The following is a 21,956-nucleotide window of genomic DNA, read 5'->3' as shown; positions in this document are numbered from 1 at the left end:
TTTGGCAACCATATATCTGATAAGAAATTCATAACTTGCATATATAAAGAACTCATATATCTTGAAAATAAAAAGATAAACAACCCACTTAAAAAAATGGGAAAAAGATTTAAACAGACACTTCTCCAAAGAAGAAATATAAATGGCTAAAAAGCACATGAAAAAATGCTCCAAATCTCTAGCTATCAGGGAAATGCAAATCAAAACTACAATGAGATACCATCTTACTCCCATAAGATTGGCAGCTATAAAAAAAAAACCAGAAGAATACAAATGCTGGAGAGAATGTGAAGAAAGGGGAACACTCATCCACTGCTGGTGGGAATGCAGAAGGATCCAACCATTCTGGAGGACAGTTTGGCGGTTTCTCAAAAAGCTAACCATAGATTTGCCATATGATCCAGCAATACCACTGCTGGGTATATACCCAGCAGAACTGAAAACAAGGACACAAACTGATATATGTACACCAATGTTCATAGCAGCATTGTTCACTATCGCCAAAAGTTGGAATCAACCCAAATGCCCATCAACAGATGAGTGGATCGATAAAATGTGGTATATACACACAGTGGAATACTACTCAGCTGTAAGAACAAATACACTACAAACACACACGATAACATGGATGAATCTTGAGAACCTTATGCTGAGTGAAGCAACCTAGGCATTGAAGTACAAATACTACATGACCTCAATGATATGAAATAAACAAGCTGCCTCAGAGAGCTAGAGACTGAACGATAGGCTTACAGGAATTCGGGGGGTGGAGGAAGGATGTGAGCCGACGTCTGCAGGGGTGGAATTTATGATGAGCTGGCGGTAAGTATGAACACTGCTGCGGCTTGCTCGGTTGGTGGCGGTGGGGTCTGGCTGCAGACAAGGGGTCGGTCCAGCTTTGGACGAGGGGTCAGTCCAGCTTGGGACGAGGGGTCGGTCCGGCAGCAGACGAGGGGTCGGCCTCACAGGGGTTGCGCGGCTCGGCTGACGGGGTCGCCCAGCGAAGCCGGCGACGAAGGGGTCGCCCGGAGAAGCAGGCGACGAACTGGGGACAAGGTAGGCCAGGCCGTTGTCGGGGGCTCTCAGGACTGGAGGGCGCACGGCAGAAGAACTACCGCGGAGACGAGGTAAACACGCAGGTCCAACTTTATTGAGGAAGTGGCTACAGTTTTATAGGGGCTGGGGAAGGCTGATTGGTCGAAGCTTATGCCATGTTCTGATTGGTTGCCGCAAGCAGTTACTGGGGAGAAAGGTCGGTGGGAGGTACTGGAAGGGGGAGGGGTGGTGATTAGGGATTGGCTGTTGCTGTTGCCGGGGGAAGTGGCAGGGTTTAGGGATTGGTGGCTGCTGTTGCTGGGGTAGAGGGCAGACTTGAGTTTCCCTCCTTGTGCCTGGCTGTTGCTGCTGTCGGGGGGCGGGGGGGGAAGGGCAGACTGGAATTTTCCACCCTGCGCCTGCTCAGGGAGAAAGAAGAAGAAGGGTGTTGCCTCATAAGGCATCGTGTGGCGCTATCCGGGAGAAGGGGCAGCCGCGGAAGCATGGCTGCTGAGAAGGGGAGACCCGAGGGCACTCTGAGCCCACGCCGAGCTCCCTTCAGGGGTGGCGGTGAGTCCGACCAGCCACCCTATTATGGGGGCAGCAGGTAGGAATTAGGCCTACCGCGGTCGCTCCCCTGCCAGGCCAGCAAACCACACTTCAGCTCAAGGGGTGACCGCAGAACACAAAGAAGAGATAAAATGGGGGCAAGGTATTGCCTTTGGGTGGGGCTTTGCGGGTTTGAGGGGGGCTGGAGATGGACGGATGGGTAATATTGCCCAAAAAGTGGGGGGAGGGAAGGTTAGCATACGAACACAGGAGGGTGTCAGGTGTTGGTTGAGAGTAAAATGCTGAGAAAATCATATCAAAATATAATTAAGAGGGTTACCTGCTTAGGATGCTCGGAAGGGATGGTCCGATGTGGGACGGGCTCCTGGGGAATGTCTAAATGCTCATTTTGCCAGAGTGGTTGATACCATTGGGTAGAGACCCAAGTAGTGAGAGTGGGGGTGGACCCACATCCTGGGGAGGACTAACGCCATCAAATAAAGGGAACTGTATCTCTCGAGAGAAAGGGTGGCTCCCAGGGCATTGGAGCAGCTGAGCAATTTAGGACCTGAACACTGTTGCAAGTATCTCTGGATGTGGCTCCTCAGAAACGGAGGTTGGCTGTCACTGGGGGCACCAAGGGGATGGGAAAATGGATGTTAAATGTGTGAAACCAAGGTAAATGTGGGGTAAGAGAGGAGTTTCGTGAGAGTACACAAGGATGGATATAAAATATGTAATAATACATCATAAACATATAGGGGATGACAGAATGATAATGTAAACCATAATGTAAAACATAGGATAACTAAAAATGTTAGAAAACTGCATGTCCTAAAGTATGCACCACAATGTAAGCACAGATGTCACCTGGTTCAAAAGCTATTGTCTCAGACTCTGTACATCACTTTAAGTAAATATGTTGTGAATAGGCTGTTAGAGTATCGCTGTGGAAGGGAAAAGGTTTTGTGGTGGATGTGTGGGAGTGCTGTATATTGCATACATGAATTGCTGTCGTCTAGGGCTCTTGTGAAGAGAAGTTCAATAATTAGGGGGAAATAAAAAAGGAAAAGAAAAAGATAGGATGTAGAATTTTTCCAAGTCAACACGTATTCTATATCTAACCTTTAAACCCATCGCTATATCCCATTTTGCTAGTAAGAGATCCTGACATGATATTGGGGCTTCAATATTTAGGAAGTTCTGGATCCCAGAGTGGTTCAACAATGGCAGTGGAGGAATACTGGTATAGGATACTATTGACAGGGGATATATGGCTGACAGGGAGCTATACAGGGCAGATGTCCAGGGTGCATGGTAATGTTTGGATATACTCATAGTGGCAACAATTAAAAACTAAACCTGGGGGAGGTACTGGGTCCCTGGCTGGGGGTGCTGTGCCGTGGTCCCTAGGGGAGCAGCGGCAGTCCCCCAAGTGCAGCGGCAAGGACCAAGAAGGAATGAGGGTCCAACAGTAAGCCCCTGATACTAACGACTATGCTTGTGAGCCTATATGACTGAAATAAGAACAAGACCTAGAGCAGCACTGTGCCTGGGAATTTCCTCCTGACAGCCTTCATGTTACTCAAATGTGGCCAGTCTCGAAGCCTAACTCAGCATCTAAATGCAATGCCTTCCCCCCAGCATGGGACATGACACCCGGGGATGAGCCTCCCTGGCACTGAGGGATCACTATCAACTAACAACTGATAATGCAACTGGAAAATGACCTTGAATTGAAGGTTCAATGCAGATCAGTAGAATATCCCTGTCTACATAGAATAATATGACTTTAAAATGCTGTTTGATCTAATGTAAGGGGGAAATAGAAAGGAGAAATGAGTTTATATGGCTATGAGTCTCTAAAAAAAAAGAGTCTGGAGGCTGTCAGAAGGATTGCCCTTATGCACAACTGAGCAGGGTCTAAGAGACAGATAAAGTAGATACAATCCCCAGGTATTGGTTCCTTTGAGGGCTAAAGGGACCCACGGGTTCTATGGTCATGGCAGATAGTGTTCACTGCCATGTCAGATGGCCCTTCTTTGGAGCTGGTGTTTCTGCATGATGAAACTGGACCCAGAGGGGATCTCTTTGCATAAGACTATCATGCTACTTTACTGGAATTGTGGTTGGTATTGGGGTTTAAGATATATTTAGGGGATTGAATCTTTTTACTGACAATATGATAGCCAGGCCCTGAGCCTCAACAGACTCCAGCTCCTACAATCTGATTTATTGAACTCACCTCACTCAGCTCAGATGGAGTTGAAAAAGGACAACCACCACACCATGGAGCCTAGAGTGCCTACAACTGAAAGCAGGAGGATTGCATCCAGTAACCATGTGGAATCTGAGCCTCCTCTTGACATAGAGGTGCAGTGGACACAACCAATCCAAGGACCTCAGAGAAAAGGTGGCATTGGAATGGGAAAAGTGGACATGGTGGCTGATGGGTATGGGGAATGGCAGGAAGAGATGAGATGTGGAGGCGCCTTTGGGACTTGGAGTTGCCCTGGATGGTGCTTCAGGGGCAATCACCGGACATTGTTAATCCTTCCAGGGCTCACTGGATGGAATGGGGGAGAGTGTGGGCCATGATGTGGACCAATGACCATGAGGTGTAGAGATATCCAGAGATGTACTTACCAAATGCAATGGATGTCTCATGACGATGGGAGTGTGTGTTGCTGGGGGGGGAGGGGTGCGTTGGGGGGTGGTGGGGCCGAATGGGACCTCATATTTTTTTAATGTAATATTTTTACAAAATCAATTAAAAAAAAAAAAGGCATCATCAAAAGATGTTTTCCCTGGGAAACTTGGCTGCCAGCAATTCTGGATGATGTCAAGTGGCAAGGAGCATGTCAGCATCTGCTAGTCTCTCCCATCTTTTCCAGATTTAATTCCTCCCTGTTTCTTGATTCTGTGGTTTTCTTTCCTTAACTCTATATTCATCCTGTTTAAAAAGGACTCCCATATCAGAATTAAGAGTCATACTGGACCATGCCTGAACTGAAGCACTCTAATAAAAATTTCTATTTACAACAGATTTACACACAGAGGAATGGATTGGCTTTAAGAACGTGATTTTCTGGGGTACATACCATTTGAAAACATCAAAAGCTACCTTCTTATCAAACAGTGTACACCTGAAGGCATGATGCTTGGCTCAATATTAAGGTTAATTTGCATCATGATAGACAATGCTAAATTTATGTTCACCATTTATCATGGCTTAAAAATATATAATGCTTAACATGTTATAGCACAAAGTAAAACTTAATATATCCAAAACTATACCTGGATATGCAAAAACAATTCAGGCAGTGTAATCATGATGGGACAGCCATCAGGAAAAGTATAAAAGTTTTGAACAGTATAATTGACTAACTCCTAATGGTGCAGAAAGTGCATTCAAGAGCATGTTGAGAAGATTGAAATCAAAAAGGGCATGTTGTCTAATTATGGTTGAGAAAGCAGGAGGATTGCATCCAGTATCCATGTGGAATCTAAGCCCCCTCTTGACATAGATGTGGAATGGACACAACAAAGCCAAGGTCCACAGGAAGGAGGAATACAGTAAGGATTAGAGTGGACTTAATGATATCCTATTCATGAACTATTGTGGTTAATAATTGATAAAATGTGGCATTGGCGTGGAAAAAGTGGCCATGGTGGCTGCTGGGTGCGGAGAATGGGAGGAAGAGATGAGATGTGGAGGCATTTTCAGGATTGGAGTTGTCCTGGGTGGTGCTGCAGGGGCAATTGCTGGACATTGTATGTCCTCCTATGGCCCACTGGATGGAACGTGGGAGAGTGTGGGCTATGGTGTGGACCATTGGCCATGGGGTGCAGCAATGCCCAGAGATGTACTCACCAGATGCAATGGATGTGTCATGATGATGGGGGAGAGTGTTACTGTGGGGGGAGTGGTGGGGTGGGGGCGGTGGGGGTGAATGGGGACCTCATATTTTTTGAATGTAATATTTTTTAAAAAATGAATAAATTTAAAAAAATTAAAAAAATAATTACAGTTGAATTAAACTGGAAATCAATGACAGAAAGGTACATAGCATCTCTAAGAAATATACTGAGACTTCCACTTTCCCAACATGATAAAAATGACCCACCTACCATGATAGTGAAGACTGAACATTTATTCTAGTGCTTCCTAATATGTTTGCACTTTGTGCCGGGTACTAGTCTAAATGGGTACATGATCCATTTAGTCCTACCCTCAAATGCACATGAGGGTGAACACCGTTATTAATGTGCTAACATGTTGAGCTACTGAGTAATCAGAGATGAAGCCACGTGATGAGGATCATCCAGCTCACAGGCCACTGTGCTGGGCTTTGGCTTTGGGCTCATAGCTTTGGATAATTTCTGAAAGACTGTTTTGTCATCCTAACAATACCATGAGTTTGTTTTGACTAGTGAATATCACTCCATTCCTGAGAGGAAAACCCTCAGGATAATCAAGAAAACTCATTGTCCTGGGACTGGACTGAGGCCAGGCTCTGAGTCTTCTCTGCTCCTTAGTCCTAAGATCCACAGGTATTTCACCTTAAGAGCACTGAGAATACTAGTGGAGCTGTATTTTCTTTCTGCTTATCCATTTAATCTACACCATTATCTATGTTCAAATACACGAATATATCTTGTATACAAGTGCTGTTCATGGGCAGATTTTAATTGGGTCCTGTTCCCTAGCCATCTAGAAGCAATTATTTCTTTGAAATTACCTGTGGGCACTGGTTATTATTGGAGCCAAACCTGGGTTCCCAGGTGTTTTCTTTGAGGCCATTAGAGACCCCATTTAGACATAAAACTTAACAAAAGCTCTTGTTACAATAAAAAGCTTCCAGACAGGATGTCAGTCATTTCTGCCAAATATACCTACTCATCCTTGCCTCCAAGTAAAGCATCAGTGGACCCTTATCAGAAATCTTGATGTGTCTATCCAGTGTAAGTAATCAACCAAATTGACATTTGAGATTTTTTTATAAACTCTTTTTTGTCTCTTCCTTCCCTTCCCTCCATGTATTACCTGCATTTTTTCCTGCACTGCTTACTTGATTTTTTTGAGAGAAACGTCAAGGGAGCTATGATTGAGTACCTAATATATATATTAGACAAACCTCTTCTTTTTCATTCAATGAAGTAAACTCAGTTCAAGCTGTTTCAGGAGAACTGGTAGATGTTCATGGAAGCAAAGAGTGAGCTGGTTGCAGCACCAGATGGAGCAGGGGCAGGAGCAGTTCTGCACACTGACCAGAGCTTCAGGAGGCAGAAAGCTAATTTAAATTTATACCTAAAGAGATCTAATTCAAATGAGGTGTGTTTTGCCTAAAAAGAATAGTATCAATGATTTATATGTGCTTTTGCCAATTAATTTCAATGATTATTTTCCTACTATTTTCTCTTTATCCAGCACTCTGCTATGTTCAGAGTACATAGTGAATAAGTCAATCCTTGTCATAAAAATAAATAGTGCACTCGACCCCTTATAGTGCAAGTGCAATTCTAGGATTTTCTCATAACATACCATGAAAACCATGTAAGCATTTTTCATACTTGAGTTCCACAGCTCCAGACAACTGCCTGAACATAATTCACCCTAAAATATCTTTAAAGGTAGATATTATAAATAAATTAAATATTACAAGGATGTCTCAATCAATAAATATATTAATTACCAAAATATGTCTTCCAATTCTTTACATTTTGCAGAAAAGGCAAAAACTCTGTTGTTTTTACAACTTAATATGTGAACACCTATGCAATAGTCTAGTTATTCCAGGAGAACCTTACTTTGCAAGTTATCCTCCTGTACCCTGGACTAAGAATAGTCTTAGTTTAACAATCTCTATTTATGTGTGCATAACATTTTATGTTGACATACTTCTTTTTAAAAAATTGCAGTATCAAATTCAGAGTGGTGGCATTCCTATACTTCATTTGCTTCTGAAAAAATAAGAGTAATATGAATTTGAGAAGAAAAAAATATAGTGCTTAGCCTCCCTTTTTAAAAAAATTATTATTGGTTTACTTTTTATTAGCATTGCTACCATTATGAGAATCTCTAATTACTTTTACACATGTTAAATTCAAAAGGTAATTATTTTTTTACAAAATTTCTATAAATTTGAGAGTCAAAGATATATGAAGCTCTCATACATAGCAAATAAGTGGGAGAGTGAAGACATAAAAAATATATTTCCCTGTAGTTGGCAAAGATTTAATTCTACTTTGCTGACACATTATAAATTCAAGATAGAAACCTACAATTGATTGATGATGGTGAAATAATAAATAAAACGTGTCCACTCTGTGTTCCAGCTGTGAAATCCTGTTCCATTTTTATAATATGGTAGAAGAAGTCTGATATAGAATTTAGTGAGGAAAAAAATTAAGCAATTATTTTGAGATCTCAATTTCTGCAAGAAACTGTATTAAATAGGTTAGAGTTTCTTATAAATAGTGAAGTTAGCTATTTTTAATCAGAGTCACCATATAATTCTATCAGTAAGTTATCAGTAAACTTGTTGATATAAAAGAAGAACAACTATTTATTGAAGTAGTTTTTTTTAAGAATTTTGACATAAAGAGAAACAGAGTCAGAAAGCTTTTATTCTTGAGCTCAGAGGTCAGTTTGAAAGTGACAGGCATCCTGCCTTCTTACAGTTAGCAGAGCTTCTCCAGAAGTAGTTTCATTTGTCAGGAGAAAAAGGACCACAGAGCAGGAAGATGAAGTGCATTAACACTGAGGGTTAGAGAGGCTGGATAAGCAAGTCTGAAAGGTACATTCTGCGGGTTCAAGGCAACAAGGAAAGCCATTCCCATTTCGATGACATGAGTTAAAATATGACTCAAAGCTGAAGAAACCTGAGAAGAAAACATTCTGCACTTGAGGATTAAGTAAGGGTTTTGCTAAGGGTGACTGTGAAAAAGAACTTTATGAAGGAATCAGGTGTGAATACAACATCCACTAATGACCCACACATCAAGCAATGTCTTTCTATATCAGTTTATTCAAGTTCTGAAATATGTTCAGGTTTTATGGGAAAACAACAGTATTTGACACCAAACAGAAGAATAAACATTAAATTTAGTGAACCTGATATTATTAATATATAAATATTTTTCCATATGGGTAATATCTACCTATCAAGAGTTGCAAGTGATTATTTTGAACAGAGAAAACTAAGCAGCTGTTATAATCAAGGAGTACATGGAGAAGCATGAGAAATGTATGATGGCATTTACTGGGAACGGTTTAGAGGTCATGGACCGGATTATAATTGATTATAGCTCTGAATAAATAGTAACCTCAGATCTTTACTCAGATTCTACAAGATCATCATATTATCCTAAGTATTAACATTTCATGTAACATTGCTAATGAGACAGGGTTGCATAGAAATTACCTACATTTAATCTTTTTAATCTTTTAGACAAATCTTTAACTTCAGTAGATCTTTTTTATAACTAGTGATAGAAATATATGCAAACAAATGCACAAGCTCATAAATATTATATTTTACTGCTACTCCTATTCTGGAAACAAGTGTAAAAAGCAGGGAGACCAAAGGAGAATAAGGAAGCACATTATAACCTACTGACCAAAATATTTTAATTGACTAACAATGGATTAATGTGAAGGCAATAAATGTGCTACGGTTAATTCCTTCTACATGTGGATCCTACGTGTTTCTTAGGGATTATTTGTTTGACTCTTCATGGCCAAGGGAAACTTTTCTAAGATGCCCAACTCTACCACAGTGACCGAATTCCTGCTTACAAGATTTTCTGATGTGTGGAAACTCAGAGTCTTACATGCCATGCTCTTTCCGCTGATGTACTTGGCAACCCTGATGGGAAATCTTCTCATTGTCACAGTAATCACCTTCAGCTGGAAACTTCACACCCCCATGTGTTTCTTCCTTAGGAATCTGTCTGTCTTGGACATGTGCTACATTTCCGTCACAGTCCCCAAAGCATGTGTCATCTTCCTGCTTGACAGCACGGCAATCTCCATGGCTGGATGTGCAGCTCAAATCTTCCTCATGTTTGCATTTGCTGCAGTAGAGCTGCTGTTCCTTGCATCATGGCCTGTGACCGCTATGTGGCCATCTGCCGGCCCCTCCACTACACTGTGATCATGAACCCTCAGGTCTGTGTGCAGGTGACTCTGGCCTCTGTACTCAGTGGTCTGGCCTACTCAGGAGTCCACACTGGCAACACATTTCGACTGCCCTTCTGTCAGTCCAACGTGGTCCATCAGTTCTTCTGTGACATCCCCTCTCTTCTGAAGCTCTCCTGCTCTGACACCTTCAACAATGAAATTTTAATTTTCATCTCTGCAGTGGTGTTTGTTGGTGGCTGCTTTGCCTTTATCATAGTATCTTATATTCACATATTTTCTACTGTGCTCAAGTTTCCAACAACAGGAGAACGAGGAAAGGCCTTTTCCACCTGTGTCCCTCACATCCTTGTGGTGACCGTCTTTATTAGCTCCGCTACTTCTGTGTATATGAAGCCAACCTCCAGCTCACCCACAATGCTCACCTCTGTGTTCTATTGTATAGTCCCTCCTTTCTTGAATCCTATAATCTATAGCCTTAGAAACAAGCAGATAAAGGAAGCTGTAAAGATAGTTTTGAGGGAAAAGCTTTATTCAGGAAAAATATAACATAATTAATATTTCAAGCTGAATTTTTCCATCATGAAAAAGAAGTCAATTTTCAGACTAGTGTTTCAAGGAATTCCTGTTTACCTGTGATTCATTAGTGCTCCCCTTTGATCAAAAGGGTGGGCACTTAAAACTATATTTTGATCTTGATTATCTCCTATACTTGCTCTGCATTGATTTTGCAAAAGATCTAATCTCTTAACAGAACAGCAGGTTGCTGTTTCCAGGTTCACTCCCAAGTGCCCCCAGAGAGGTATCCCTTGACCCTTTCAGCAATTTCCTTCCTGAGGTATGTGTTTTAAAATTGGCTGTGCTGTTTAGACAATGTAACATTTAGTGGCTGTGCACAAAATCAAACTAATTTTAAGAAACCGATATTTCAGGGAAGAGGGGAGACCTATGGCATTATCTTCCGGTGGGTTTATGGATGTTCTGCATATTAGAAAGTGTTTGTTTTTTTTACACTGTGCAGTCCCCTTCAGTGCGGAGGCCTATGGACAAGGCCAGGCAATGGTTCGGGGCTAGAGTTTGCTCTAGCATGGGACACAATGAGAGGTCCACGGGGAAGGGCCTGCCATAAATCCAAACCCATGCATTGCACACAACTTGTTTTAAGAGCGAACATAATGTGACCTTCTGGCATTATCATCCTCAGGAATGTCCAAAGCAACCCCTAGGGGAAGGCAAGAAAACTTATGTCAGCTAATTCATTCTTGTTTACAAAATTAACATTTACAATAGACGGGACTTAAGTGACAGATGGGATTGTCCAGGGTCTATTTAAGTGTCTTTAAAGCCATGTTCAGATTTAAACTTGAAACGCGTGTATTCCTTTGAAATACTCCACCATCATGTATTTTGCCTTCTTGGGTGTTTTAAGACTTTATTTGAATAAAGATTTATCATCTGGAGAAATTTCACCTAAGAACATCTTTTGGCCTTCTGTATAACTATGTTGGAAGAAAGGTGGGTTCATTCTTTACAGGAACTCCTAGCGCTTGCGCGCCGGGCCGGCCCCGAGGAGGTCCCGCTGCCCGCCCTGCTGCCGCCGCCGCCGCCCACCTGGCTCCCTCCTGCCGGAGGACCGCCCGCCCGAGGAGGCGCAGGAGCTGCTGGCAGAGGGCGGTCGGCGGCGGGGCTGCAGGGGCCTGACTGGAGAGTGTCTTCATCCCAGAAACAATGATTGCTGTGTGTCCTTTATTGCTCTCCTGTTTAAATTTCAGAACTTTAGTCTTGGCACTGGTTTTTTGTTGTTGTTCCAGCCAAATAAGCAATATGTAGGAGGGAAAAAAATTGTGTAGTGGCCTAATACTTTGTGAATCTTGAAGCTCTATGTGATGGTGTGCTGGAGAGAGGCAGGCACAGCCAACAGTAAGAGGAAGCCAGGTGAAAACCTGCAGGAAATAGAAGAACAAGAAACTAATCCAAAAGTAAGTAGAAAGAAAGAAATGACAGAGTAGAAGAGAAATAAATGAAATTGAGAACAAAAGCAAACAAAAAGTAGAGATAATCAACAAAACCAAAGGTAATTCTTCAAAAGGATCCACAAAATTATAAACCCTTAGTTTGACTGACAAAGGAAAAATAATGGAGAAAAGCTGCAAATAAATAAAATCAGAAATGAGGGGAAGTTCATTACTTCTGATTCCTTAGGAAAAAGAGATATCATAAGAAGAGAATACAAGCAACCATAACAATTTAGACAACATGCGTGATATGCACAAATTCATTAGAAAACCATGAATAAATTACACAGAACTTACAAGAAATAGAGACCTCACCAAACCAATCACACGTAATGAGATTGCAATATTCATCAAAATGAATAGCTCAGTTGCAGCTGGCTTCAAAGGGAAATCCTACCAATCATTCAAAGAAGATTTAATACCAATATTCCTCAAACATTTCCAAAAATTTGACAGGAGGGAATGCTAACATACACACTCTACGTAGCCAACATCGCCCTAATAACAAATTGAGATAAAAATCCTACAAAAAAGGAAATTACAGACCAATTACTCAAATGAATATAGATGACATGACTCTCAACAAAACACTGGCTAACTGAATACAACATCGCATTAAAAGAATTATACATCATTATAAAAGGGTATTATTCCAGGCATGCAAGGGTGAATCAATATAGTACACAATGTTAGTATTTTGAGGAGAAAAAAGTCACATGATCATTTTGATTGATACAGAAAAGGCATTTGACATAATCCAGCATGCTTTTTAAAATTTCTTTTAGCAATATATTTTTGTTCTCTTTATTTTTTTAATGTTACATTCCAAAGATATGAGGTCCCCATGTACCCACCACCCCCTCCGCCCACTCCTCCCATAGCAACATCTTTCATCATCATGGGACATTCATTGCATTTGGTAATACATTTTTGAGCACTGCTGCACCACATGGATAAAGGTTTACGTTATAGTTTACACTTTCCCCCAGTCCCCCCAGTGGGCCATGGCAGGACATACAATGTCCAGCAACTGTTCCTGCAGTACTACACAGGACAACTCCAAGTCCTGAAAATGCCGCCAAATCATATCTCTTCTTCCCTCTCCCTTCCCTCAGCAGCTACCATGGCCACTTTATCCATGTTAATGCTACATTTTCTTCCATTACTAATCACAATAGTTCCATAGCAGAATATCAGTAAGTCTACTCTAATCCATATTCTACTCCTCCATCCTGTGGACACTGGGATGGTTATGTCCACTCCACCTCTATATTGAGAGGGGGCTTAGATTCCACATGGATGACGGTTGCAATTTTCCTGCTTGCAGTTGTAGGCACTCTTGGCTCCTGTTGTGGTGGTTGGCCTTCTTTACTCCCCCGTTATCTGGCCAGGGTAAGTCCAATAAACCAGATGGTAGGAGTTGCAAGTCTGTTGAGACTCAGAGCCTAGCTATCACCTGGACAGTCCAGATATTCAGGTCTCCTGATTATACACCAACTCCAGCGCCAACCACAGATCCAGTAAAAGTAACAGGAGAGGCTTGTGTACAAAGATCACATCTGAGTCCTACTCTATCACACTCAGGAACACAAACTCCAAAGTAGGGCAAACTGAAATGGCACTGAACTCCATCTGCCATGACCATAGAACCTGTGGATGTCTGTAGGCCTCAGAAGAACCAATACCTAGGCTTGTATCTATGTTGGCTGTCTCTGGCACCCTGCTGAGGCATGCATAAGTGCAACCCCTCTGATGACCTCCTGACTCTATTTTGGAGACTCATAGCCATATAAACTCATTTGTCCTTTGCATTTCCCCCTTTTTTCAAGATCTAAAAGAAGTTTTTAACACCTGATATTCTGCTGCTCTGAGTTGACCCATTTTCTAGTTACAGCATCAGCTATTGCTTGATTGTAATCCCTCAGCACCAGGGAGGCTCATCCCCAGGAGTCATGTCCCATGCTGGGGGGAAGATAATGCCTTTACATGCTGAGTTTGACTTAGAGAGTGGCCACATTTGAGCAACATGGAGGTTCTCAGGAGGTAACTCTTAGACACCCTGCAGTTCCATGCCTAGTTCTTGTTTCAGGTGAACAGGCTCATAAGCATAGTCATTAGTATCAAGGGCTCATTGTTGGACCATCCTTTTTATTGGTCTTAGCCATTGCACTTGGGAGATTGTTGCTGTTCCATTGGGGAATGTGAGAGAGCTCCGCTCTCCTGGCTAGGAACTCAACCCTCCCTCAGTTGTCATTTTTACCTGTAACCCCTATGAAAATATCCAAACATTTTTATGGACCCTGTATACATGCCCTGGAGAACTCCCTCCCAACTATGTGCCCTCTCTCAATAACACCCCCACCAGTGTTCCTCCTCTGCCATAGTTGAACCTCTCTGTGGTCCAAAACTTCTTCAAAAATGAAGCCTAATATATTGTCAGGTTCCATTAACAGTAAAATGGAATATAGTGATGGGTTGAAAGGTTAGATATAGAATACATACTAATTTAAAAAAAAAATAAAGTAAAAATAAATTGGGGTATCAAAAAATGAAAAGGCTTTGTTTTTGAAGTTTTGCCTTTTATCACTGCAATAAGTGTTGTCCTGTATGTAGAGTGGCAAGACAATTTCTTCCATTTCTTCCTCAGTGTCTACATCCTTTCTTTCTTTTTCTTTCTAATTATTAAGTTTGTCTTCACAAAAGTTTTAGATCACAGTAATTCATATATGCAATATACAGTACTCCCACATATCCACAATCAGACACTTTGTCCCTTCCCCAGCAATGATCTTTTTACATGTTCATATTATATTTGCTTTGGCTGATGTACAGATAGTGAAACAATAGTTTTCAAACAAGGCTACACTGGGTTTACATTATGGTTTATATTTTAGACTATACAATTTTCTGAATTTTTCATTACCTTATGTTTTACATTATGGTTTTCTTGATAAAAATTTTCTGAAAGATAGGAATAGAAGGAAACTTTCTCAACATGATAAAGTGCATATGTGAAACCCCACAGCTAAATTACTCAATGGTGAAAGACTGAAAGCTTTCCTGCTGAGATCAGGAACTGGACAAAGATGCTTACTCTCTTCACTGTTATCCATTACTATGCTTGAAGTTCTACTTAGAGAAATTCAGCAAGAAAAAGAAGTAAAAAGCATCCAACTAGGGAAAGAACATTATCATATAGCTGGAAAATCCTGAAAATTTCGCCAAGTGCTATTAGTACTAATGAGTAGTGCAATGTGATGGGATACAACATTCATACAGAAAAGTCCATCAAAAGTGTTTGTGTACAATAGTTGACCAAACTGATGATTAAGTTGGGAAAAAATTCTATTTACAAGAGTGACTAAAAAATCAAGTATATAGGAATAAACTTAACCAAGGACATAAAGGACTTCTATTCAGAAAACTACCAAACTTGGCTGAAAAAAAACGAAGATCTAAATAAATGGAAGGACAGTCTTTATTCATGGACTAGAAGACTAATTATTATTAGGATGTCAAGTCAATGCAAATTTATTTTCAGATTCAACACAATCCCAACAAAACTTCCAAAAGCCTTTTTTGCAGAAATGGAAACATCAGTATCAACTTTATTAGGAAGGGTAAGGAACCTGAATGGCCGAAAAATGTCTTTAAAAAGAAAATCAAATTTGGAGGGCATTCACTTCCTGACTTTTAGCACATTACTTAGCTACAGTGGTAAAAACAGCATGGCGCTAGCATGAAGAGGCACATGCTCTCCAATGGAACTGAATGGAGAGTTCAGAAATAGATCCTCACATTTATACTGTAGTGACTTTTGACTAGACTGTCAAGCCCTCCCAGATGGGCCAGAACAATCTATTCAACAAATGGTGCTGGGAGAAGAGTATATCCATATCTAAAAGAAAAAAAAAAGTGTGCTTCTATTTCATACCTTATACAAAAAATGAACTCAGAATGGACCAAATACCTAAACATAAAAGGTAGAAACATGCAAATCTTAGAAGAAAATATATGGAAACATCCTCAAGATCTCACGATAAGTGGTGGCTTCTTGTATCTTACTCCCAAAGCACAAGCAATGAAATTTAAAAAATAGATTATTGGGACTTCCTTATAATTAAATACTCTTGCACTTCAAATGGCTTTTGCAGGAAGGTAAAAAGGCAGACCACTTAATGGAAAGAAAATTTTTGGAAACCACATCTCCAAAAAGGGTTTGATTTCCATGATATATAAAGAGGTCATGCAACTCAATAAAAAGACAAGCAACCCAATTGAAAAATGGGCAAATACTGAAAAGACATTTTTCAAAGAGGTTATACAAATGGCCAAAAATCACAAGAAAATGTTCAACATCATTAGCTATTAGGAAATGGGAGAGTATTTCACTCTCACACAATGGCCATTATTATCATTTTTTAACGCTTTCACCTGGCGGCACCGTGCTGCAAATGGAGGAGCCCGCCCCGCGCTGCCCAAGTGCTGCAGTCCCGGGGCTCAGCCTAGGGCGAGGGCCGTGGTGTGGGCGAAGGGGAGCAGAGGCGCCTGGGGAGCTGGGGAGGCCCCCGCCCTGGCCCCAGGCACCCTCCTGTCCCGGGGGGTGGCCTGCTCTGCCCCCGGCTCGGCAGGCCCCGCCCTCCACGAGGGCTTCCAGGGGCCACTTCAGCCTCTGGCCTGGGGGGGGGGGGGAGGGGGGTGACAGGGGCACTGCGGCCCCTCGAGCTGCTGCCATATCGGTGCCCTTGACCAAGGTTTATCCTTAACTGGTGAAATTTGGTTTAAGGTTTCAGTGCTGGCCTTAAGATTTTGCCATCTTTTCTATTAGAGATGATATGCTATTAGGGAATATAAGACGATAAATGATTTTTTTAATAATTGAAAGTTGTTTGGCTCTACATGGACTGAACTAGCTTCCCCTATTTTAAAACTGCAAAAGTTTAACTTCAATTCTTTTTAAAAAATCTAAAAAGTTCAATGATCAAGAATGTGTTATGGTTGCTTTTACCATTAATAAATGGATCTAATCTAACCAAACTCTCAAAGTAGTAACTTTTGAGAGACCCTATCATTTCCCTTCATGTTAAAACAGTGATGGTTAAAGTTACTTATTGATGAATTTTTTTCCTGATCAGTCTGGAGAATCTTCTTGGAAGAAAGGTTGGGACATAGTTGCTTGTCCACTGTACGAAACCTTGCTTTGTGAACTCCCTTTCATGGGATGTCTGGTTTCTCTCAGGTGGTGTCTGGATACTTCATGTAAACAGTCAGCACCACTAGTTCATGTGGCTTTGATGTCCTTGTGTTCCACAACTCACTGATAAGGAAAGGGGGTTCCTTTTTTTTTCTTTTTCTTTTTAATTTTTAATTCTGAGGCAATTTCCATTTATTTACCTATCTTGGAGGTTAAAATTGACTGAAAAATGGATATTCTAGCCTGGTGGAATATGTCTGAAATTGAAGTTTGGATGTCACACTGCCCAAAGGCCTTTAATTCCTCCTTAATGAACTGAGTCTGGCACAGTGCACAAGCTTCCATCCAATCTAGCAAATGATCCCAAATCTGATAAGGTGATCAGCCTCATTGGTAGGCCTTTGTTCAGTAAAAATTCATTAAAAGTTTTGGTTGGTTGGAACACTTGATTTTTAGATAGAACTTGGAATTCTAAAAGGAGTTATCAGAGGCCTTTTTAATTTTCAGAAAGATGAGGAAACCCTTTTTTCTCAGGAGAGATGGCAAAGGTTGCAGTTGCTTGAGTCCTGTGGTAGAATAATCAGATATTTTAATTGTAATATTGCAAACTTTCAGGGAAACTGAACTGATACTGTAGGAAATGGAATTTAATTGAAAGGGGTTTTCCCCCAATATTATAAGGATACTTTCTGATTTAATGGAAACAAAACTAGTATGATTGCTTTGGTTTTATTTTTAGCTTCATTAATCTGCATATAGTTAGTCACTTTGTGAAGGGTTTGTGTTGTGTGCAAAAATTAAGATACCAGCTGACAGTTAAATGTGTTGCTTTTATAATTTGTTTGCCATAGTATAGTTACTAATGATTTTAAGTGCTTTCACAGAGCATTCTTTTTTTAAAACTTTTTATTTGTGAAAGTTGATATACATTGCAGAATTAGAATGAGCATAAAGAACAGTATTTATATTTATGTATGAGATGTTATTGTGCAGGAACACTCTAGTAAATCATCTTATGAATAAGTTGATTTACTCATTAAGACACGTAATTTCCTCCTAGGGTTACAAAAATGAAATTATTTCAAAAACAGTGCAAAATAACTGAGGAAACAGTTGACTTTTAGTGACCCTCACCTCTTAACTCTTGGTTTCCCCTTCCCTTCATCTTTGCCCTCATTTAGGGGGTAACTTGCCCTTACAGTTGAGTTTCATATGTCACATTCAGTAGCAGCTGAGACATCAGTGACCTCAGTATCCATCAGCTGTTCCCTTTTCTGACCCCTGTGTCTCCTCTACCCTATTAGTTATTTCCCTTGCCTATTAAGTTTCTCCTTTTATTTTTTCTGCTTTTTTAGCCAGCATATTTTACTCCCAACACCAGCCCTGATCTTCTCTTATGTACCCATTCTCTCAAAGACTTACAAAGGAAAGGAAAATCACCTTCAAATCCATGAAGTTTTAAATTGTGAGATCTAAACCGGTACTTTTCTTTTTGAAGTATATCTTCCGATATATCCATCAAAAATATAAATGTAGAAAATACAAGGGAAATGAGTGGATAAGCCTGTTATTGAAAAACCTTCATGCTAGGATCCTTATTAGAGTTGAGATTACGAGGGTCTACAAGACGGATCACATTTGCCTCTGTTATATACTCTAATTGCTCCACCCCCCCCATATTAAATGTTTCTTTTTTGTTTATTTCAAATCAATAACATTCAGACCAGTTGTTTATGGTTGTATAACAAAGTAATGTACACGTTTTGGTTTGTGTGTTTTATGTAACAGTTTTGCAATTTCTTCCTGTTTGCTGTGTGCACCTTTGGATATTTTGTAAAACGTGTCAAAGGAGATGGGGCAGAATGGTGGATAAGAAGAGGGTGGTGGAGGAAATGGAGGCAGCACAATGGAAGGATTGCAGAGAGAGGATGCAAAGGAAACATCTGCCCTGACCTCTTCGGTCAGAACTCTACCTTTGATCAGATGTTGAATTTTAAAATTGCATTTTATTCAGATTTTAAGGCAACAACTATCTCTAATTCCCAGCAGAATCAAAGAAAGCTGGACTGTAACCCCTGCCCCTCACAATAGAACGTGGCCAACCTGCCCCCTTGGAGAAAGCCTTTAACAGATTAAAAACCCACAACTACCTATTTTGGTTATGTGTTGCATTGGTCCTAGGTAAGAACAATGAATTTTGCCTTTTATGTCTTGATTGAATTTGAAGATGTATTTAATTATTTTCAGGTTACAGCTATAGAAATTCAATCTTGTGACTCCTGTGTAAAATAAACCTAATCCTCCACGGATTCATATTTATCCTAAAAAAAAAAGTTGTGCCTTAACAATAGGGCATTATATGACAATAGGGAAACTAAAACCTATTCTTAATAGATGGGGAAAATAGGAACTTTTTGTCATTAAAACTTAAGTTCTTTTAGTGTTTTTAATATTACATTTGGGGGAATTCATTTAAATTAAATGAAGTTGATGTAAAAATATTTTTGCATAATCTAGCATTTATAACTAAAGTACTTTTTTTATGACAAACTGGCATCTTGATGTATATAGATTTGAAATCATACTTTGTCTTTAGCTTTTTAAATTAAATTAATATAGGATGAGGATAAATCACATATTTTTATTTTACTTTTAGATGAATCTTTTCAATATGCTATTATATCTGTTCTCATAATCCTGGTTAAAAATATAGCTATTTATTGATGGTAGCATATCAGGAATTTATTAATGTTAAAAATACTGTGTGTCATATGACAAAGTGGGGAAAGGGGCCTGATTCTCATTACCAGTTTACTGAGAGGGTGAGAAGACTTGAACGTTATACTTCAAAAGGAGGTTTTAGTATTATAAGGTGCTGGTTTATGTTTGTTGTTTATTTTTATTTCACCACCACCACCTGGGAGGTGTATGCATTCCTATTTCCCATTTTAAAGGAAAGCACTTATTTATTTATTTATTTATTTACTGACTTACTTACTTATTTATTTACTTATTTTTTAAGGTGCATGGTGACTTTGGTGGGAAATGAGATGTAAGAGTGGTTTTCCTTTTTTTTTTTTTTTTTTAAAGATTTATTTATTTATTTAATTTTCCCCCCCTCCCCTGGTTGTCTGTTCTTGGTGTCTATTTGCTGCGTCTTGTTTCTTTGTCCGCTTCTGTTGTCGTCAGCGGCACGGGAAGTGTGGGCGGCGCCATTCCTGGGCAGGCTGCTCTTTCTTTTCACGCTGGGCGGCTTTTCCTTATGGGCGCGCTCCTTGCACGTGGGGCTCCCCCACGCAGGGGACACCCTTGCGTGGCACGGCACTCCTTGCGCGCATCAGCGCTGCGCATGGCCAGCTCCACATGGGTCAAGGAGGCCCGGGGTTTGAACCGCGGACCTCCCATATGGTAGACGGACGCCCTAACCACTGGGCCAAAGTCCGTTTCCCAGAGTGGTTTTCCTTTGACGTCATGTAATCCCAACAGTCAGATCAGGATTATGAATAATAAAACGACTTCTTATATATTGTGCTTGTAAGGGCTCCCTAAAGTATTATAATTATCATACTTTGTGTAAATTGCAAAAGCAGAAACTGTGATGTTTGAGTAGTAATATGCTCCATTAAAAATCTCTGTGAGGTGTTTGTTATACATGTACTAAATTCAGGAAAGACACATTCATTCTGTATTTTTTAAATGTAGGGAATAAAGCATACCTGAAGTCATTAGATTAATTAACCTAGCAAAATTTCTCATGTCCAAAAATTCTTCTAGCCTTCTCTGTCATGTTGAGGTAAGGAGGGAACATTTATGGGCTTTAATTTAAATGTAAATATGGAATTTAATATTGTGTATCATTTATCTCCACTACTGACAATAGCCAACACTTGCTTTTCAAAGTCAGGGACAAACAGTGGTGCTGCTAGTGTGTGTTTTTACCATTTGGCAGTGGTAACTGAGGCAACTAGACATGTGTACTCAAGGGGGTTGAGTTTACACTGAAACCATGTCCATGTCCCTGCCTCTTCAGATTTTAATTTTTTTCATCCCCCACTTCCTGTTAATTGTTTCTTATATTGGAGTACCTTAATGATGAGAGGGATTAAAATAATTAATACTTTTCCTTTGAACATCCCTTAGCCTTAAGCATATTTAAAGGTGTAGAAGAACTGGAGTATTTCCTGCTCCCAAGATGTGCTTAGACAGCAGTTTTGCTTTCTCATGCTCCTGACCTGCCTCTCACCTGCACTGCTGAATGTAAGCAGTTCCCAATTTTAACCTCTACCAGGGAGTAAACTCTCCTCCCTGTTTTGGAGGAGTTTGTATATACCTCACTTGTAGCAGTCATTTTGGTATGTGCCGTTACTAATGTAAACATTTAAGGACAGGAATTGTGTCTTGTTGATTTTGTATTTCCACCTCAGCCCCAGCAACTAGCCCATTGTCTTGCACAAATGAAGCAGGCTAATAAGATAGGGAATTAATAGGTGGATCTGGAACCTGACAGAGTCCACATGGACATCAGTAACCCCAAAGATGGCTGCTGGAGGACCCCCAGCCCCAGGATTCTGCTATCCAGAGCAAAGACTTGTTCCTTAGAAGAAGGAAGGGCCCCAGATGTTCCCTAGAAACTTTGTCATTGGGTCCTCACTAAGGGATTAATGGGTGGGGTAATCAATCAAAGCAGCAAACAGCTGGAACCCTCCACTACCATTAGCAAAAGGGTGGAATAATTAACAGTTGAAAAGCTAGGCACAAACCAGAGCATGGGCTTTCTTGCCCTGCTCTCCTGCCTCTGGGCCCATCCTGTCCTCTGTGTGCCACTGTTGCCATTTTTCTCCTCTGTCATGTGGCCCCACAAATAAACCTGGAGATTTATCATCTATAATGGGGAATTGTAGCTTGTGAATCAGCCCTCTTCATCCCTTTCCACCCCCTTCCTCTCTACCTGGGACCACTGCTCTGTTATTTTCTCCCATTTCTCTTTGCTCCCGACCTGAATAAATTGCTGGCTTAACTC

At 40.6% G+C, this 21,956-nt stretch overlaps 2 protein-coding genes and 1 non-coding gene across 5 annotated transcripts in view; 2 read left to right on the top strand and 1 right to left on the bottom strand.

Moving 5' to 3' along the window:
• Nucleotides 1-21,956, top strand: part of LOC131276944 (zinc finger protein 705F-like) — a 194,058-nt gene that overhangs the window by 163,939 nt on the left and 8,163 nt on the right. The gene's annotated exons all lie outside the window — the stretch shown is intronic.
• LOC139437855 (olfactory receptor 14C36-like) lies at nt 9,348-10,276 on the top strand. Its single transcript, XM_071212723.1, is given in 2 exon segments — nt 9,348-9,684; nt 9,687-10,276. Coding segments are annotated over 2 exon segments (927 nt in total).
• On the bottom strand, nt 10,739-10,870 carry LOC111761906 (small nucleolar RNA SNORA42/SNORA80 family). Its single transcript, XR_002795140.1, has one exon. It is a non-coding gene; the product is annotated as a small nucleolar RNA SNORA42/SNORA80 family (small nucleolar RNA).

Source organism: Dasypus novemcinctus, chromosome 30, assembly GCF_030445035.2.
Source record: "Dasypus novemcinctus isolate mDasNov1 chromosome 30, mDasNov1.1.hap2, whole genome shotgun sequence".
Taxonomy (NCBI): Eukaryota; Metazoa; Chordata; class Mammalia; order Cingulata; family Dasypodidae; genus Dasypus; species Dasypus novemcinctus.
This window is presented reverse-complemented; position numbering and strand designations above follow the sequence as displayed.